Source organism: Thermothielavioides terrestris, chromosome 1, assembly GCF_000226115.1.
Source record: "Thermothielavioides terrestris NRRL 8126 chromosome 1, complete sequence".
NCBI lineage: Eukaryota > Fungi > Ascomycota > Sordariomycetes > Sordariales > Chaetomiaceae > Thermothielavioides > Thermothielavioides terrestris.
Window position 1 is genome coordinate 2,756,929 of NC_016457.1, and position 18,967 is coordinate 2,775,895.

The 18,967-nt window shown below is 58.2% G+C and overlaps 7 protein-coding genes across 7 annotated transcripts; 5 read left to right on the forward strand and 2 right to left on the reverse strand.

Moving 5' to 3' along the window:
- Positions 1-42: 42 nt before the first annotated feature.
- THITE_2107740 (uncharacterized protein) lies at positions 43-5,192 on the forward strand. The gene is made up of 4 exons (XM_003649212.1): positions 43-471; positions 537-3,507; positions 3,567-3,905; positions 3,964-5,192. The coding sequence occupies exons 1-4, from the start codon at positions 233-235 to the stop codon at positions 4,426-4,428; spliced, it is 4,014 nt and encodes a 1,337-aa protein (XP_003649260.1). The 5' UTR covers positions 43-232; the 3' UTR covers positions 4,429-5,192.
- THITE_129749 (lanosterol synthase) lies at positions 4,823-7,371 on the reverse strand (the record flags this gene model as incomplete). Its single annotated transcript, XM_003649213.1, has 3 exons — positions 4,823-5,189; positions 5,316-7,028; positions 7,102-7,371. The coding sequence occupies 3 exons, from the start codon at positions 7,369-7,371 to the stop codon at positions 4,899-4,901; spliced, it is 2,274 nt and encodes a 757-aa protein (XP_003649261.1). The 3' UTR covers positions 4,823-4,898.
- A 44-nt stretch (positions 7,372-7,415) lies between these two features.
- On the forward strand, positions 7,416-9,545 carry THITE_2141149 (uncharacterized protein; the record flags this gene model as incomplete). Its single annotated transcript, XM_003649214.1, has 7 exons — positions 7,416-7,481; positions 7,935-8,214; positions 8,273-8,339; positions 8,410-8,518; positions 8,569-8,658; positions 8,711-8,791; positions 8,982-9,545. 7 exons carry the CDS (start codon positions 7,416-7,418, stop codon positions 9,543-9,545), a joined length of 1,257 nt encoding a protein of 418 aa, XP_003649262.1.
- A 416-nt stretch (positions 9,546-9,961) lies between these two features.
- On the forward strand, positions 9,962-11,166 carry THITE_2107749 (uncharacterized protein). The gene is made up of 3 exons (XM_003649215.1): positions 9,962-10,302; positions 10,480-10,975; positions 11,028-11,166. The coding sequence occupies exons 1-2, from the start codon at positions 10,107-10,109 to the stop codon at positions 10,878-10,880; spliced, it is 597 nt and encodes a 198-aa protein (XP_003649263.1). The 5' UTR covers positions 9,962-10,106; the 3' UTR covers positions 10,881-10,975; positions 11,028-11,166.
- Positions 11,167-12,804: 1,638 nt separating this feature from the next.
- Positions 12,805-14,199, forward strand: THITE_112666 (uncharacterized protein; the record flags this gene model as incomplete). The annotated part of the gene is made up of 1 exon (XM_003649216.1): positions 12,805-14,199. The coding sequence occupies one exon, from the start codon at positions 12,805-12,807 to the stop codon at positions 14,197-14,199; it is 1,395 nt and encodes a 464-aa protein (XP_003649264.1).
- A 587-nt stretch (positions 14,200-14,786) lies between these two features.
- On the reverse strand, positions 14,787-16,196 carry THITE_2036996 (uncharacterized protein; the record flags this gene model as incomplete). Its single annotated transcript, XM_003649217.1, has 3 exons — positions 14,787-15,183; positions 15,250-15,344; positions 15,402-16,196. The coding sequence occupies 3 exons, from the start codon at positions 16,194-16,196 to the stop codon at positions 14,787-14,789; spliced, it is 1,287 nt and encodes a 428-aa protein (XP_003649265.1).
- Positions 16,197-17,426: 1,230 nt separating this feature from the next.
- Positions 17,427-18,835, forward strand: THITE_2037112 (uncharacterized protein; the record flags this gene model as incomplete). Its single annotated transcript, XM_003649218.1, has 2 exons — positions 17,427-17,682; positions 17,712-18,835. The coding sequence occupies 2 exons, from the start codon at positions 17,427-17,429 to the stop codon at positions 18,833-18,835; spliced, it is 1,380 nt and encodes a 459-aa protein (XP_003649266.1).
- Between the last annotated feature and the right edge of the window lie 132 nt (positions 18,836-18,967).

The following is an 18,967-nucleotide window of genomic DNA, read 5'->3' on the forward strand; positions in this document are numbered from 1 at the left end:
TCAACTATTGCACACAAACCATCCCCAGCCGTGCCACAGGTTAGCCTGAAATTCTACGCCACCTCGCCCTTATTACCCCGCAGTATCCCATCTCGACGGTTCGGATTCTGACCTGCCGCGCAGGCATCTCTCCGACTGGGCCGCTCTGTGAAATAGACATTACGGCCTACGTCTCTCTTCTGCAGACGAATCCTCGCTCTGGAGGCTCCCGCTTCTCCTCTCGGCAGCCACCATGGCGACCACAATCCCGCAGAACCCGACTCCCCAGACGGTCATGCAGCTGCTGACCAAGATCACCGACTCGGACCCCGACTTCCGGTTTATGGCCCTTGACGATCTCCTTAAGGTCTTTACCGTGGCGAAGCCAGAATTTTTGCTCCATGACTACAATACGGCGGCGCGTACTGTCGACCATGTCGTGCGTGCCCTGGACGATCAGAATGGAGAGGTCCAGAATCAGGCGATCAAGTGGTAAGAGTCGACCCTTCCTGACCCCTGCGGAGAGACTGGCCAGGTCTAAAACTGCTCTGCCGCAGCCTCGGACCGCTAGTGAAGAAGATTACCCCGCAATTAATTGCGCCGATGATGGAGAAGCTCTGCAGCTTGAAGCTCAAGAATTCGCTCGACGATTCGATCCCGTCCATGGCGATCCGCGCCGTCGTGGATGCGCTACCTCGTCCGGTGCCCGGCGTCACACCGACCAAAGATGTCAACGAGGCGTACGCCAGCATCAGCAGGGTGCTCATCCCTCGATTCCTTGGACGGGCAACCTCGGCCGCCAAGGGCGTCCCGGGGCTGCTGGACCCCGAGGACCCCAATTCCGACTCGGTCGACGTGCTAATCGATGTGGTTCGGTGCTTTGGTCCCATGCTCCAGTCGTTCGAGATCGAGGCTCTACACAATGCTGTCGTCACCATTCTAGAGAAGGACAAGGGCAATTCGGTTGTCAAGAAGAGGGCTGTTGTTGCCATCTCCATGCTCGCCCATTACCTTTCCGACGCACTCCTGGACGCCTTCATCAAGCGTGTCACCGGGGTGCTTAGACAGCCCCAATTAAAAGACGCCACCCGCCGGCTTTACATTACCGTGCTGGGCTCCATGGCTCGGTCTATTCCTTACCGATTCGGCCTTCATCTGGCGAATGTCGCCCCTCTTGTTCTCGGGGTGCTGAGCGAGGAGGAGCTCCAGGCGCAGCTTGAGGATATCAGCGAGGGTGAAGGAGCTACTCTGGAGTTCAACGAAGTCCGGGAGGCTGCGCTCGTCGCCTTGGAGGCATTCCTCTCATCGTGCCCAACTCAGATGCGCGCGTTCACCGACCAAGCCATCGAAGCTTGCATCCGGTATCTGAAATTCGACCCCAACTATGCCGTCGACGAGGACGAGGAGATGGAAGACAACGAAGAAGACGAGAACGATGAGCTCGAAGAGGATGACGAGTTCGAGGCCGTTGGCGGTTTCGATGACGACGATGATGCCAGCTGGAAGGTGCGACGCAGCGCTGCAAAAGGGCTGCACACCATCATCTCAACCAGGAGCAGCGGCGATCTGCTCGAAAATGGCGTTCTGTACGGCACCGTGGCTCCTGCTCTTGTCAAGAGGTTCAATGAGCGCGAGGAAAACGTGCGCCTCGAAGTGTTATCGGCAATGGCCCTGCTCGTGCGGAAGACGGGAGAGGGCGTCTTGCCTGACTTCTCTCGCGATGGGGAGCAGTTGAGCCAGCAGGCCCCAACTCGAAAGCGGCGGCGCCAGAGTAGCGCAACTGGCCTCTCGTCAGTTCTTTCTGGGACCGGTCTCACCTCGCCGGCCACAGAGAAAGTGCCGGCGACGGGCCCGCGTGCCGAACTGGCCGCACTGACCCCAGCGATCATCAAACCGCTGACAGGGCTGCTCAAAGGGAAACTTATACCCACCAAACAGGCCTGCATTACTCTGCTGGACGACATTGTATGCGCACAGAGGGGTGGACTCGAGTCGTATTTCGACCAGATCATCTTGCCCATCCTGGAGGCCATCAAGCCCTCTTCTGCTGCTTCTGCTTCGGCGTCTCTTTCATCTGCGGGTGGGAGCGCAACGGCAACCACCTTGAGACTGGCAGCCCTTCGTTTGACCAGCGACATCTCACAGAACCACTCTTCCGCCGTACTGCACCCATATCTCACGCAAATTGTCTCTGGAATCGTCGCGGTGGCCCATGATCGGTTCTATAAGATTTCCGCGGAAGCCATTCAGACGGCCGAGGAGTTGATCAAGGCCATCACTCCCCCACGGTCCCGTATGGCCGCTCAGAAGTTTAAGGGCGAGCTCCGGAAGCTCTATGAGGTTGTCATTGACCGAGCAACCGCCAATGATGCCGATGCCGAAGTTCGACAGAAGGCCATCCGTGCTCTTGGTACGCTTTTGGCTCGCACAACCGGCCCGGAGGGATCGGGCCTTCTCCCTGATGACAAGCGCTCGGCGTCTCTCGTGTGTCTTCTTGAGAGGCTCAAGAATGAGACAACCAGGCTGGCCGCGGTGCGGGCGGTCGACACCGCGGCTGCCATGTCGGCGGATACCGTCACATTTGAGCCACAGTGGACCCGCCAAGTTGCAGTCGAATTGGCAGCCCAGTTGCGCAAGTCGAACCGCGCCCTGAGAGGGTCGAGCATCATGGCGCTGAAACACCTCATCCTGTCCCCCGCTACCAAAGGAAGCCTGGATAAGACGACGACACAGAACATCGTCGCGGCCCTGATCCCTGTCATCACGAACAACGATGTTCAACTCCTTGGGCCGGGGCTCCTGGTGCTCGCCAGGCTTACCCAGGAGATGCCCGATGTTGTTGTGATTCCGGACCTTGTTGAGTCGCTTTGCAAGCTTCTCCAGACAACTGTTACTGGGTCCGTCCTTGATTCCCTAATCGTCCTTGTCACGCAAGCGGGCCAGGCGGGTCAAGGCAAGCCCTTGATGGGCGCCTTCCTCAAGAATGTTGGTGTTGCGGGCGATCCCGCTGTGGTCGGCAAGGTCATAGGAACGCTTCTCGTTGCAAGCGGTGGCTCGGCTGGAGTCACGCTCGATGACTTCATCCGGGAGATCGGCGCCAGTTCCGGGGACCAGGCGAGAAGCAGTCTCGCGCTGGCCGTCATTGGCGAAGCTGGACTTCGGCTGGGCGACAAATTCCCCATTGCGCCGACGCTGTTCTTGGAGCAGTTCACCAACGAATACGACAAGGTGTCGCTCTCGGCGGCCGTGGCTCTCGGCCGGGCCGGGGCGGGCAATGTTTCGGTTTATTTGCCTGTCATCCTCCAGTCGATGACCCAGAAAGGCGGCATCCAGTACCTGCTTCTGCAATCCGTCAAGGAGATTCTTCAGCAAGCTGCGCTCTCCTCTGCCGACATCAGCCAGTTCTCTACGCGTCTTTGGGAGCAGATTCTTGCTGCCAGCAGCGCCGAGGATAACAAGGCTGTGTGCGCCGAATGCATTGGGCGCATGGTCATCATTGATCCGACCACATACATGCCCAAGCTCGAGGTGCGCCTTATATTTCGCCCCCGCGCTTGTTTTGGCCCACGATGCTAACTGATCTCCAGTCTCTGTTCCGAAACCAGTCGCCAGGGCTGAGGGCCATCGCCGTTCAGGCCCTCCGGTACACGCTCCCAGATGACAACGAGGCATTCGATGCATTGCTTAGGAATTCCCTCGTCGATATGTTGAAGACTGCGTTGAGCGATCCCGAGCTCGAGATCCGCCGCCACTCTATGTCCACTTTGACCTCGGCGGCCCACAACAAGCCTGAGCTGATCCTGGCCCAACTCAACCAGCTCATGCCGTTTGTTATGGACGAGACCGTCGTCAAGCCGGAGCTCATCCGCGAGGTCCAGATGGGTCCGTTCAAGCACATCATCGACGACGGCTTGGAAGTGCGAAAGGTAGGCTCGGCGGCGTTCCTGGCTGTTGTTTACGCTGCTTCTGACGAGCTATGATTAGGCGGCCTACGAGACTCTGTATGCTCTCATTGAGTCAGCCTTCTCCCGTATGAGCATCATCGACCTGTACGATCGCATCGTCGCCGGTCTCTCAGACGATAACGACATCCGATCGCTTTGCAACCTCATGGTCTCGAAGCTGGTCCTCCTCGCTCCCGACGAGACGATCCGCCGGCTCGACTCGATCGCCGAGGGCTTTAGAAAGACACTGTCTCACAAACTTAAGGACAATGCAGTGAAGCAGGAAATCGAGAAGCAGGAAGAGGCCAACAAGGCGGTCCTGCGCCTCACGCTGCTCTTGGGAGATAAGCTCAACAAATCGGCGCTGAACACTGGTGGTGGCGCCGGCGCTGGATCGAGCCCGGCCTGGACGAGCTACTGGGAGTGGGTCAACCGGGACTTTGCCGAGCAACTCAGGAGTCTCAGCGAGGAGAATAAGGAAGCCAGCGCTGCTGTCTCCGTCTAAACAACATAGGAGGAGTGGTTCCCTCATTTTCCGGCGTAATTGACTCATTCGTCAGAGTTGACGGACTCCAACACCTTGGCGGTGTAACCGACTTTCATGTGATATCGATGTCCTTAGATTAGGAGGGACAGTTGCCGCCATTACCATGGCAGTCGCGTTCCGTTGTTGTGTGGTTTGCTTCCACCCCCCTTTTTTTTACTATCAACAGCGGGGAACAATGGATGCGGGGGACGAATCGAAACGATATCTTTCATCGTATCCTTTCCCCTTGCTTCATCTCGTGAGCCGTGACATCTCTGTCTTGTTATTACACATTACCCAGTGCTTTTCCCCCTTAAAGAATTTACCGCGTTACAAAGAAACCGCCTTTTTTTTTTTTTTTTTTTTTTTTTTTCCCTCCGCACGCACAGAACTGAATCGCTTTCCGTCCTTGAGAGAAGGAAAGGATAAAAAAAGCACTAATCACAAGCTCAGAGGACCGTGTCGTCGGGGTACTTGCGCGCGAACATGCCGAGCGCCTTCATCGTGAAGGTGAACTTGTAGTTGGGGTACGAGATCATGCAGCTCTTGTTGAAGACGCCCTCGATCGCCTCCTGCAGCCACTCGCCGTTGGGCTGCTGCCGCTCCATCAGCAGCTTGATGCCCTTCCGCAGCCGCGCCCGGTCCGGGTAGTTGGCCTTCATCAGGCCGATCAGCGCCCACGAGGTCATGACCACCTGCGACCCGGTCGGGTGCTCGACGTATTCGCCTGTCTCGCAGGCCTGGGTTGCGGAGGGAGGGGAGGGTTAGTGAAGGTATTATGATATCGGTGGTGATGGTTAGGCGCTAGTGTTGGTTGGGAAGGAAAGGCGGGAGGGGTTGGGCGGAAGGAAGGGAAGGGAGCTTACCTTGTAATGCTCCGACCATCCGCCGTCTTCCCGCTGCTTGGAGATGAGGAAGTCGCACCCCCGCCGGGCGTGCGTGCTGTTCTCGTACGTCTCTCCAATGCTGGCCAGGCTCTCGAGCGCGAACATGGTCGCGTAGGTGAAGCAGATGCCCCAGCTGCCGTACCACCCGCCGTGCGGCAGCTGGTTGGTCTTGATCCAGGCTACGGCTCGGTTGATGAAGCGCTCGATCTCCTTGGGCCGGTAATCCGGCCAGTGCTTGTGGAAGAGCGAGAGGGCGGTGACCACGGCGGTCGTGCACTCCGGGTACTCGTACTCCACCATGATTCTACCGAATACCTCGGCCGCGTTGAGCATCTCCATCCATGGGCCGGCCCGGGGTGGCTCGTAGGACGAGCAGCTGCCGTTGGGGTTTTGATAGGTCAGGAGGGTGTCGATGGCGTCGAAGATGCGCTGGTCGTCAATGAGGGTGGGGAAGCCGGGCGTTTTCTGCAGGATGATGACGGATTTCAAGGCTTCGGATATGCAGTCGCTCACGGCATAACCCTGGTCTTTGTTGCTGAAGGCCCAAGCTCCCTTGCGTTGTTGTCGGTAGCACTTGTCCTGGTCCTTGACATTCTCACGGATCTGCTGGTCGTCGAGGAACTCGAGCGCTTTGAGCAGCATGGGTCGCCAGCGCGGATCCTCGGTGAGCCCTGCGTCCATGACTGTCTGGATCGCAAATGCCGTGTCCCAGCACTGCACTCCGTTGGTGCCGTTGGCGAGGAGGCCTTCCTTATTTACCCAGAGGAATTCGTTCGCCCTCTCCTTGTGCCTGCGCACGGCATAGGTGTCCGGGCCACCATGAGCGTACAGACAGACGAGGTTCATGGGCCCGGATACGGTGGCTAGGTCCAAGCAGTCCGTGTTCTCGTTCTCCATCTCAATCAGCTTCATAGCCCAGGCTTCCGCCTTGTCGGAGAGGGGCTTCACTCTGAAATACGGCTTCCAGATATTGGCAAGAAACCAATTGATCAAATTGAGGAGCCAGGACTTGGGGTGGTAGTTGTCCCTAGGGTTGATGGTGTTGCGGTTCCCGGCCCAGTCAATCTTGTCCCAATCCTCGACGAACAGCTCCTTGCGGAGGGAGCGGATGGTTTCGGTCTCTTCGGCCCGCCATCGCCTGGACCACAAATAGCTCATGGGCAAGAAGACCTGCCGAATGTGGATCCACCACCTCCAGGGCGCAAAAGGAACGACGTCTGGCAGAAGCCACAGCTCAGGCGGCACAGGATTGACGATATCCCAGTCGGCCACGCCCAAGACGGCGAGCCACCACTTTGCCCAGTGGGGGGAATGGGTCGCGCCGCCCATCTTGTGCAGGGTAGCGCGGGCTTTGACCATCTTGGGGTGGTCGGCGTCGACCCCAACCAGCCGCAACACGGTGTAGTTGAGCGTTGTGCCAAACACGGAGGTCTCTCCCTCGATGTGCAGGCCCCAGCCGCCATCTTCGGGATGCGCGCGGGCGAACAGGTAGTTCTTTATTTCGGTGGCGTAGTACCAGGGGATCGGGGTCTTGGTCGCATACCACGCGAGGACGACGCAAGGGAGCAGGAACATGGGGCCGCCGTATTCACAACCCCAGTGGCCGCTGGGCAGTTGGAGCTTTTCGAAGAACTCGAGACCGTTGCGCACCGCGTCGAGAGGGCTCTTGGCCTTCGGGAGTTCAGGGAGATCCTGTGGCCAACGGAGTCAGCGACGACCGCGGCAGGATACAATTGTGCATTCGCACGGAGCGGCAGACACGCACCAGCGGCAGACCCAGATAGTACTTGTCCGCGTAGGTTTGGGGCCATTGCTTGAGCGCATCGTCATCTTCGAGGTAGCACCACGTGTGCCGGCCGTGGTCATCTCGCATGCGCCACCGGGCGTAGTCAGTCCTCTCCTCGATCCCGCCCCTCACGCGCTTGGTGGCGTGGTCCTCATCGTCGGCATTGCTGAGCCGCTTCCTGGTCGAGCCCTTTTCCAGGAGCGGTTTGGTGTCTTCTTGTGCCACAGCGCTGGCTTTTCTCCGGGCCATCTTGGACCCTCTCCGCTGCTTCGCTGCGTTGGTCGGATTTCAAGATGCGTGTCGCTGCAACTTTCGCGCCCTTTCTCTCCTCGGTGCTGTGCTGGGTCCCCAGCTTTATTGTACAGTGGGAATTGCGGAACCAAGCGATTGGATCACCGATTGATCGGAAGGACCCGTGTTCCCCTGTCTCATGCAGCCAATCCAGAGGCTCCACCTGCAGCTCCCCTGCTGGTCTAACTCGGAAACCAGCCGATGGGGCCCATCCAAGACGGAGCTCGCCCGTTGGGCCGTTGCACTGCCCACATATGGCATCCCAAGAGGGAAGGAACGAGCGCGTCTTCATGAAGCCATGCAAGTTGCTGCCTTGCTTCCGCCCTGGCATGACCTCGACCTGGCGCAGCACCAGTTTTCTCTTGTTTGCCTAGGTGTCCTCTTTAATCTAGGTTACAGCACTCCTTCTCCCTTTGGCGCCCTGGTACCGGGTATATCTTTTGAGCAAACTCAGTTTAAGAGTTTCCGCATATAGAAGTATGTTTTCCCCTCCCGGGAGGTCGAGCGTTTCTCCTCGGCAGGATTCGAGACAGCCGCACGAAACCGCCTTCAACTCCGGTGATGTAGTACAATTTCCCGCAGCGTCTCATCGAGGCGCGGGCGCGCTGTCTCAGATTGAAGCTTTGCTTGAGGCGATCGTGGATGCAGTTCACAGTGGCGACGAACTCGTTATCCCCTACCGAAGCGTTCGGTCTCCTCAAAACACAAGTGACGCAGGCCTAGTGTCCGCTGACAGAGATGGCCGCTCGACTGATGGTGTGAGGTTCCCTGGTCGTACAATCCAGGAAACCTGGAAGTTCGGTACGGTCACCAGCAAGGGATGCGTAGCAATTATGCTCATCTGGCTGATCCAATCCAGAAGCTCTATTTCGCATCATTGAACTCTCCCATGCAGCGCTGCTCTCTGGACACGTCATAACGAAAAGGTAAGACCAGAGACCATGGTCGTCCCCAATTGCGATTCGAATTGCCCCGCAATCTGTCTGACTTGTTCAGAAACATCTATTACCAGAACCCTGAGTTGTTCAGGTCACAGAGCGCCGTTGACAACATGGTGGACAACCTCGCCTTCACACTTGGAGTCGGCCGCGAGGATCTGAACATTGTGAGTTTCTCGTGAAACCAGCCCTTCCATGCCTTGGCTGATTGTCGCAGGTCGCTGCTGCCAAAGGTCTCGTTTCGGGTCCGATTGATTTGATTCTCTGTGACGGCTCAATTCACAGCTGCGATACTTCCACTGACACAGTATGGAACCGGCCTGCTCACAGACGTGTGTCCCGGTAACTGATTGTCTCAGGGGGTGCTGTTGCCATCCGTCGCTTCGATCCGTCAGATCAACTTCCGCGCCGCGCGGTGGCTGCTGGTAATTGAGAAAGAGGTATGACGCTGCTCAAATGCAACCAAACAGCTTCTCGGCCGGCGACTCACCCTGATACAGGCCACATTTCGGACATTGGCCGCTTCCCAATACTACAAGACCTCGAAAGCAGGACACGGGATTCTCTTGACCGTAAGCAGCCATGATCGATTCTGGCTGGTGATTGCTGACTGATTCATGTGAGCCATAGGCCAAGGGGTTTCCAGATCTAACCACCCGGCGTTTTCTGTGCGCTCTCCATTCCATTCGGCCTGATCTGGGCATATCTGTTCTGGTTGACTTCGACCCAGACGGGGTGGCAATTATGCGGACCTACAGGTATGGCAGCAAACGCCTTGGGCATGAAGAGAATGTCGCAACACCACAGCTCCGATGGCTCGGTATCCTCAGCGACGACATCCTGTTGGACGTAACTTCGGGCGACAACGAGAGCCAGGAAGGCAGCCAGAGTCTGCCCGGCCAAGAAACTTCCATCCAGGGTTCACAAAATGAGAGACCTACGAAGAGGGCGAGGGTCACCAAGGCAAACACACCGGCTGAATCTATTTCCCCGCTTAGCCAGCGTGACAGGAAGAAGGCGGTTGAAGTGATGAGAGAGATTTCGGCCGCAGGAAGCATGAATGGTGATGAAGCAAATCAGATGCGGGAACTGCAGCGCATGTTGATGCTCAACATCAAAGCCGAGATGCAGATGGTGGACAATTACGGGGATATTACTGGCTGGCTGGACATAAAACTGACAGTACAGATCTAGTTGTCCCCATGTTTGCTGGCGCCTAGTTGCTCTTGCTATAGTTCACCTAGTTTGCTTGCAATTCTAATTCAACATAATTTCCCAAGGGAGACAAAGGATCATTGACCAGTTGGATGGATCTCAAGTCACGAACAAAGAAACCAAGTACATAAACAAGTGCTTTGTCTTTTGCTTGGGACACGGATCTAATGTTCTGCCGACGAGATGAGATTCTGCCCCAGGTGTAGTGCGCATTCGGCCTTTTGCCACCTAGAAAGACAGGATGCGATCTCCCGGATATCTAGGTAAGAAGTTCTAATCCTAATGACTCAGGCCACAGTCCCTCCAGACACACTCTGTGTCGCATTCAGGGGATTACAGTGCGGGCGATTCTATATATGCGTATCCCGCACTGTTTGGGCCACTATCAACACTCCAAAAATTTTGGCGGGCCGTGATGTCAAACTCAATCAGGCCCAGGCATGCTCTCAGTCGATTAGCGGGTCGGTCCGTTTCACTGATACCCAAAGCTCATTTCACTTTTTGACATCGAAAAAGTAACATTGCTTCCAGAGTGATAAAATGGCACCGCAACTAAGCGAAGACGAGATCGACGACCTCCTGTATGCGGCCCGCACAGGTGACACGGATGAGCTCACAGGCCTGCTCTCGTCACTAGCTGAGCGGGAAAAGGTGTCGCCGGCGGAAATCCTCGCCAGCGCGCGGGACGAGGGAAAGTCGACATGTCTGCACATGGCGACGGGCAATGGTCACGTTGGTGAGTCATATTGTGTGTTGGTTTTCATTAGGGATTGATCCTATCTCACTTCCACAAGACCCCAACCCACAACTTTTCAATCCTTCTCATTCACTTCACGCGAACCTCCCAACCCAACCAAACCCGACATCATACTCTAACTAACCTCTTCCACCCACTCCCACCCCAACCAACCAGAAACGGTCTCCTTCCTCCTCTCGCACTTCGCCTCGCGCCCGGACGGCGAGCGGCAGGCCTTCGTGGACGCGGCCAACGAGTACGGCAACACGGGCCTGCACTGGGCGGCGCTGGGCGGCCACCTGGCCGTCGTGCGGCTGCTGGTCGAGCGCGGCGGCGCGTCCGTGGCGCTGGCCAACGACAAGAACTACGTGCCGCTCGACCTGGCGAGCTTCGGCGACAAGGCCGACGTCGTCGACTACTTCCTGGCGCGGAGCGGCGGGCTGGAGGGCGAGAACGGGCTCGATGGGGCTGTTGCCGGGGTGAGTTTGGAGGAGGGGGAGGAGGGGGGGGAGGAGGACGCGGAAGGGGAGAGCAAGGGGAAAGGGAAGGCTGGAGAGGAGGGTTCGCGTGCTGCGTGATGATGGGTCATGATCATGGGAATGAAATCTGGAGTGCCGGGACAACAAAACGCGCGGCGGCTGATGTTACGATTGCTCTGCCTCAGACGGAGAGGGTCGGTCGTCTCATTGTGCTGGCTTCAGTGCGTACATCCTGACGGGCAGCAGCTTCGTGGTGCCCGTGTTGAAGCCTTTTGCCAGTTCGGCCTGAATGAGGCGCAAGCCTGCCTCGGCGAAGATACGACGGAAAGTGCGGTCCTCCCTGCAGGGTGCCGTCAGTTTTTCCCCTTGCAGAAGAGAGACGGAACACAATAAAGCGCCGCGTACCTGGTGACGCTGCTGTCGAGGTCGTCGAACTCGTCCGCGCCGCTCGTGCTGTTGTTCTCCTTGACAACAATCAGGCCGTCGTCCGGGTTCAGCGCCGACTTGCACCGCTCTAGGAAGCGGACCAGCTGCTCGTCGGTCAGGTGCGCGACGCACCACTGGATCCAGATCAGGTCGTACTGCACGTCCGGCGAGGGCTGCCAATCCTCCAGGCCCATGGTGAAGACGGTCCTCACCCCGGGCTTGCCCTGCAGCGCGGCCGTGAACTTGGCGATGGGCTCAATGACATCGACCTGCCGGGCGATGCCGTCGAGGAGGAGGCCCTCGGTGATGCGGCCAATGCTAGGAGCAGGAGAAATGATTTTTTCTGGGTTAGACTCGGTGTGCCCCGCCATTGAATTATTCGCCATCCGCACCAGTGGTCAGTGTTCAGCGCTCACTCACCCAGCCCCGCCCTCGAGCGCGCTGGCAACCATGCGTTGGCCTGGTTTGGACCCGATTCCAAACTTGGCGAGGAAGTTGCGCGAGCCGCGCAGGTCGACCCTGCTGACCTGCGGAAAGCCGCCGAGCATGCCGTTGACGTCGGCCGTGACGCCCTCCCAGTACTTCCGCCCGGCGTCCCGGCTGATGAGCGAGTCGACCTTTCGACTCCGCGCGTTGCTGTTCTCTGCCATGGGTCTATTTGTACGGCTTGGTTTACGCAGAGGTGGTCGCGTTCCGCGTTCTGCTGTCCACGCTGTCGTTTCGCTGCTGACTCGGCTGTCGGAGGGGCAGTTGAGACTTGAGAGATGTCGGCGGCGAAAGCGGGACAGCAAATGCAGTGAAGGGTTAGGGTGAGACTCTGCCACCATTGAACCGAACGGTGGAGCCCGCTGCGCTTGTGTGCGGAGTAAGTTCAGTGGTTGCCAGGTTTTGGCTGTTTGTTTGGGGCTTCAAGCCCGCGAGCAATGGAGCACTCATCACAGTTTGCCCGCAGACGCTGACGAGTTTGGCAAAATTTGGGAGTAAAGGCCTTCGCTTTGACTATGACGGTATTGTCAATCCTTTCGCGTGAGGTGACTCTGCTTCCAATCTTCCAAACAATTCGAACGTGTATTTGATTAAACAACACCACATAAATACCAGGTAAGGTTGTAGTCAAAAGTGCCTGGATATTCCATTGCTAGCCACAGACACATTCTCTTCTCTCGGGTCTTCCTGTCCGCTATGGTTGCTGCATTTTCCATAACGGCAAAGCTGTTCAAGCATTCTCTGGCCGCCTGCCAAGTCATGCGAGAACAGCCGGGTTATTCACAAGCTATTGTGGCATCGGCTAGGTGTCTGCATTCCCGCAGAGTAGCCATTGATGGTCAGCAGATCTGTTCTTCACATGCTATTTTTCTATTTTCAGATGAGACCAGGCTGCTTCGCCTGCATTTCGACATATCTTGAGCGGCGTGAGTGAATAACAATGCGCATGTAATAAATTCACTGGCATCTCCTGCTCTCTTCCGCACTCATTGCCTGCCCCATCTGCCTACATTGCCAAACCAAGTTGGTGTTTCCACAAGGCGTCCTAGTATCTTGCCACACTATTTCTTTCGTATATACTCCCAGAACGGCAATCAACCCATCGTCCAAAATGCCGAAGTACCTGAATTCGGCCGCTTATGACCTCGCCAAGCTCCAGGACAAGTGCGAGGCCCTGGAGAAAGAGAACAGGCAGCTCAGGAGAGAACTTGCGATGCTTCGCGTCTCTGCCGAGCTGTCTCCCTGCCCGAAAAGACGGCTGAACGCCGTCTCGCCCGCCTTCACCGCGGTCCCGTCGTCTTCGTCTGCCCCCTCCGCGCCAGACCCCTCCGCGTCCGCCTCCTCGATCGCCTCACCCCGCCGCGAAAAATCATACATGAAGCCCACGATCTCGTCTCAACGCAGGGAAGTGGCCGCGAGACGAAAGAGCGACCAATCCCTTGCGGTCCGCAATGTGTCCGCTCCTTTCACCATCAACGGCAGGCGCTGGACATACAACGACGGGAGACTTTTCGCCGCGGACCCGGTCAACGGAGGAGAGCTGCCCCGGTGCATGCGCGACACCGAGGCCAGCCGGAACAGGAGGGAGGCCACCAGAGCGCACCGGGAAAACAGGGTCCGAGAGCAGCGCATGGTGCGCAGCGCGGAGGCCGAGCCTGATGAGAACGAGGCCCATGACGACACGGGCATCCGATCTCGTACGGACGACAAGTGGCAAGCGGGCCAGTTGGATGCAGCGGACACAGGACTGAACGATCCGGCGACAGCCACCGGGGAGTCAGGTGGCGATGACGGGTTTACGACCTTTCCGCTGGAGTGTGGCTGGGCTGAGGAAGAAGACAGCGATGAGTCTTTAGACCTGGATCTTGGGCGCGGTTACGTCAACTGGATCGAGGCCGAGCCACAACTGGCCAACGTATTCCAGAACGACGAGAAAGCGCTGCGAGGTCTTCGCAGAGCCCACCGCCTGGCCCTCGCCGCGCTCTGGACCGCATGCCGCAAGGGCTGGCCTCCCATCTGGCAGAAAAAGTGGGAAGCAGGACCCAGCTTCATCGGGTCCTGCTACGGCGAGCTTCGCCACGCGACGAACGGGTGGACAGCAGTCCCGTCGCTGACCCGCATTCTGCACGGCCTGGCTGAGCTGCGGAACTACGTCTGCCACCCGAGCCCCTGCAGTGACTACTTCGCCTTGGCGGGCTATGACAACTACCTCCAGCACGCCGAATACTTGACCGCTGCGCTCGACGATGAGGCCCGGCCGCGGAAGCTACGGCGGATCCGCGAAGAGTGGCGCTCTGAGGCGTTGAGGACGCTGGCGGAGATCGAGGAGCGCGCACCGCTGGCCGAGCTGCCCGGGTGCGATCTGGAACGCTTGTGGAAGCCCAAGCATAAGAAAGTGTTTGGGCGCGTCATACGGGCCGAATGCGGGTCATTGGCAAGGGCAAACTTCCCCCGAGTGGTCGTCTCGGCCGCTGAGACATGGGCCGAGTTCAGCGGATTAAGTTGATACCCGGAGCAAACGCTTCCTCTTTCTTGCGGCTGGTCGAGTTCAACCTCAACCCGAGCTTGAACGTGGTACCGATGCTGGTCAGAAGCTGCAGTACAATCGTCCAGACTTGGCATTTCTATATGATGGCCAGACTGAATCAACACCATGATTAGAACAATTCCTGTTGGCAACCCCAGGCCTTGGACCGGAACCTATCGATTTGAATCAAGCCCGGACCCGACGCGGCTGCCGGTCTTTCACGAAACTGATCGTTGGCGGGAGGAGAATGTGCAGCCGGATACATTTAATATTATTTTTGTCGTTTAATAACAAGAAGTGAGGTAGTACCAGGCCTACCTGCACAAAAAGAGTTAATTCAGCTAACGTAAACTCAGGTAATCACACTTCATGCCATGGGATCAGTCAAGTTGGGGAGGATGGGAGGGACCAATCCTGCAGGTCAGACATACTCCCTGCCGCTAATTAGGTACTCAAATTCCCTAATTTTGCCCCAATCCAGGGCTAACAAGTATGCCAAGTGCAGCTAGCCAATCGCTGCTAGAGAAGTTGAGAACAGGGAGATCATGAATAGGTTACACCGGCTCTCACACCGACTCAATCAAGCTCCATGGGCCCGGGATATTGACCCTCCCATAAGTCTCAGCGCTTGCCTTCGCCAACTCGTGGGTCAAACCGGCTCCTCCGGTGAAGACGTACGGCTTCTCAGCTGCCGAGTTGAGCTCGGCAGCCCGGTGCTTGACCAAGGCCATAAACGCCCTGAAGTACTCCGAGTCCCTCTCGGCCGCCAGCGCCACCTGCTCCAGCTCCTTGGCCTCTCGCACCAGCTCCATCAGCCACGGCGGCCGGCTGCGGTCATTCTTGGCCGCCATAAGCGCGTCCTGTTCGTCCAAGCACTGGATCATCCCGATCAGTTGCTCCAGTCCCGCCACCGCTTTCGCCCGCGCCTCCTTCTGCTGCTTCTCACCCGCCGGCGCCTTTCCGCTCTGGCGGCCAAGCCCGGCCAGCGACAGCCCCTTCTCCTTCAGCTTCATCTCCAGCTCCGCCGACTCCCCGTCCAGTTTCTCCGCCTTGGCCAGGCTGATGAGGGTCCCCAACGAGCTCGCGAACCGCGTCACGTCCCACCGCCGGCGCCGGCCGGGCGGCTCGACGCCCGGCGCGGGCGAGGACAGGTTTTCATCGTCATCGTCATCATCCCACACGGTGGTGCCAGCGGCTCGCGCTTGCTCCATCTTGTACATCGCCACGCTGTCGGCCAGCGATTCGGTGGCGGTGCGCGACCAGCCGAAGTCGCCGATGTAGAAGTCCGGAAGGGCGTCGTCGTCGCTGCCGTCGGTGCGGTCCAAGTGCACGAACACGTTGCCGGTGTGCAGGTCGCAGTGGTAGACCGCCTCGGGCCCGGCCTGGTACATGACGTGCAGGGTCTCGCAGACCTGGGCGATGCAGCGCGCGAGGATGCAGACCGGGAACCGGGGGGCTTCCTTCCGGCGGAGCTTCGGGGCTGGCTGGAAACAGCCGTTCTCGTCGAAGTCGCCGAGGTCGCGCCCCATGGTCCAGTCACGCGACCAGTCGACGAGGGTGCCGCTGTTGCACAGCTTGAGGTAGGTCACCCGGGTGCAGACCAGCTTCGGCTTGGGCCCGTCGGACATCACGGGGAAGTCGTCGTGCGAGATGCAGGTCGTCCAGCGGGGGGTGAGTGCCGGCTGCGGGTGGACAGGGTTGAGGCGCACCGACTCGAGGTAGTCGAGGATGCGGACCTCGCGGTCTTCGCGCAGCTTGGTTAGATCGTACATGTCCTTGAGGGGAAGCTTTCTCTTGCTCACTTTTCGGACTGCCACTTCGTGCGTGAAGATGTTGGCCACCAGCTGGACGGTGCTCTGTGAGCCCACCCCCAGCATTTCGAGGTAGATGTAGGACTCGCCTAACTTGGAGTCGAAGATGAAGGCGTAGCCGGCCTTGCCGGTCTCGACACAGCCGGCGGAAGGAAAGGTAAACATGGCGTCTGCTGGAGAGGGAGTGTGACCGAGTGTACCTGGCTCCGTGAGTTGCAGTTGCCCTTGGTATGCGGCGCCGGGGCGTGTAGAGAGAGATTCTCTCTGAACTGGAAGACGACGTGGAGGGCATATTTAATATCTGTCGTGTAAACATCTACACAATTCTATAATTCTGTGTGGACTCAGGATAGCAGAGCTGTGATGCTATCAGTAGGATTGCGGATGGCGGCTGTTCGAGGACACTTATACTATTTTCATAACAAAGGCACCTTTCCGAATAAAAGTGAGAGCCGCCATTGTAATGTTTTACAATTCTTGCAGCCAGCATGGATTCTGTGGCTGGATCAATCAGTGAAGCATCAGTGTTCTCGAATTCGAGCAATACCTGCCGCCCCTACTCGTCCAGAGGTCGCTGTCAACGCCGAGTGCAAACTTGCCCGCTGCATGGGGGAGAAACATAAGCCCAAGAGCTGCTCCTGACAGTCCTAATCTGTTCTTCGAATACATATTTTAGTCACCAGGCAGGTAAGCGGTCCAGAATCATGAAAGCCTTTACTCCTCGCTGTCTAGTTAGGCATCTACTTCTTCTCATCACACATTCCGTGAGTAAGTTATCTTCTTCTCTGAGTCCCAAGTACTTGAGATGACTTTTCTCTTCGATCAGATATTGGCTGGCTTTCTTGGAGTTATGATTTATTCCTGGTAGTTTGGCTTCTTCTACTCTCTGGCACCGCCCCTTCCGGGATCTCTGCTGGAATGACGGCCTTCCAATATCCATGCCTGTTATTCTCGACAACCTGCTCAGTGGATAATCCGGCAAAAGCCCTGGAGCTCATGGTCGCCAGAAATTATCGCGCCAATGGTAGCTGGCTTCATCAAGGTAGCATTTCCCGTTCTGGCCCTTTCCCCAGGTTCTATACGCCGATCCCTGGCAGCAAGTTACACAGTAATTGCTTCCGGTGGGCCGTGTCCTCTCGCGGTATCCAAGTCTGACTACCGGGTAAATCAGCCTCCTTCTCGCCATTGCCAAGCAAATTACTTCCGTGGCCTTCGGGCAACGAGCATCCGCATCTTAACACCACCCACCCTAGTACATACGATGTACAAAAGGCACGCCAGCCATGGCGCGCGCTCGTGCTTCTCTTGGCCTACGTACTAGCGACATCCATCTATCACCCTGTTGTATCTGCCAAGACTTGGTGATAACCCAAGTAGTCGTCCGCCATCTTCACCATGCTGCTAGGCACCTCTGGGTGGGCAGGCATTGCCGCCTCGTTGCTTCTCTTCTCCCCGCAATGGACCGCCGCGGCACCAACCCGAGATGATGTTGACCACAAGGGGAACGCTCTGGGTCCGCGAGCCGACGACGACTGGCATTGGGTGGCCACGTGGACGTCGATGCCGCAGCTAGTTGAGCAGAGCAACATGCCTCCCTCCCCCTTCGTAAGCAGCCGGTGCCCGAGTCCTGGTATCCAAGCTGAGGATCACCGTGACTGACAAACCCAACATAGACCGGAGGCGGCGGTGTCTTCAAGGATGCCACCCTCCGCCAGACGCTTCACCTCTCTGTCGGCGCCGAGCGGTTACGCATCCAAATTAGCAACACCTTCGGCGGCAGCGACCTGCCCATCACGGCCGCCACGATCGCCCTGCCCACAGGCGACAAGCCCGGCTCCGCCAGCATCGACACCTCCACCCTCAAGCCGCTCACCTTCAACAACGGTTCGACCTCCATCACCATCCCCCGCGGACAGGTTGCCTACACCGACCCGATCGACTTCTCAGTCGCCGCGCAGGCCAACATCGCCGTGACGCTCTACTCCCAGCCGGGGCAGTCCGGCAGCAGCATCACCGGCCACCCGGGGAGCCGCACGACCTCGCACATGCAGGCGGGCAACCACGCGAGCGCAGCCACCCTCTCCGGCGGCAGCAGCACCAAGCACTGGTACTTCCTCAGCGCGGTCGAGGCGTGGTCACCGCCCACCACCGGCGCGCTGGTGGTCCTCGGCGACAGCATCAGCGACGGGCGCGGCAGCACCGACGACGCCAACAACCGCTGGCCCGATCTCCTCCTGGCGCGGCTGCAAAAGGCCTCCTCCTCCTCCTCGCCGTCGGGAACCAACCTCTCCCAAATCGCAGTCGTCAACGAAGCGGCGGGCGGCAACGCAGTGCTCTCGGGGGGGCTGGGGCCGACGCTGCTGTCGCGGTACAAGCGGGACGCGCTGCAGGTGGCGGGGGTGCGGTGGGTGCTGGTGTTCGAGGGGGTGAACGACATCGGCGGGGCGGCGACGGACGCGGGCACGCAGGCCGGGGTGGCGAGCCGGCTGGAGCAGGCGTTCGCGCAGATCGCGCGGGACTGCAAGGCGGCCGGGCTGCGCACGATCGGCGCCACCATCACGCCGTTCGGCGGCAGCGGCCAGGCGTACTCGAACCCGACGCGCGAGCAGACCCGCGAGAAGGTCAACGACTGGATCCTCACCAGCGGCACGTTCGACGAGACGGTCGACTTCGCCGCGATCGTGGCCGACAAGTCCGTCAAGAGCCAGCTGGCGAGGCAGTATGATAGCGGCGATCACTTGCATCCCAATGTGGCGGGCTATCAGGCCATTGCGGACGGGTTTCCGCTGGATGTGTTTCAGTGAGGGGATTAGGGAAGGGGAAGGGAGAGGGAGAATCTAAAAAGGGGCAAGACCCTCGAGTGACATTGAAATTGTGGGATTGTTGGGAATGATATGATTCCCAGTAATTCTATTGAAAACATAAGCAAAACTGGG

Bases quoted from the DNA above. Each gene is read 5' to 3' on its own strand.
- THITE_2107740 (XM_003649212.1), top strand. From the start codon at position 233: ATGGCGACCACAATCCCGCAGAACCCGACTCCCCAGACGGTCATGCAG. The intron at 3,508-3,566 runs GTGCGCCTTATA...ACTGATCTCCAG, and splicing joins CATACATGCCCAAGCTCGAG to TCTCTGTTCCGAAACCAGTC. The intron at 3,906-3,963 runs GTAGGCTCGGCG...AGCTATGATTAG, and splicing joins ACGGCTTGGAAGTGCGAAAG to GCGGCCTACGAGACTCTGTA.
- THITE_2107749 (XM_003649215.1), top strand. From the start codon at position 10,107: ATGGCACCGCAACTAAGCGAAGACGAGATCGACGACCTCCTGTATGCG. The intron at 10,303-10,479 runs GTGAGTCATATT...CCAACCAACCAG, and splicing joins GACGGGCAATGGTCACGTTG to AAACGGTCTCCTTCCTCCTC.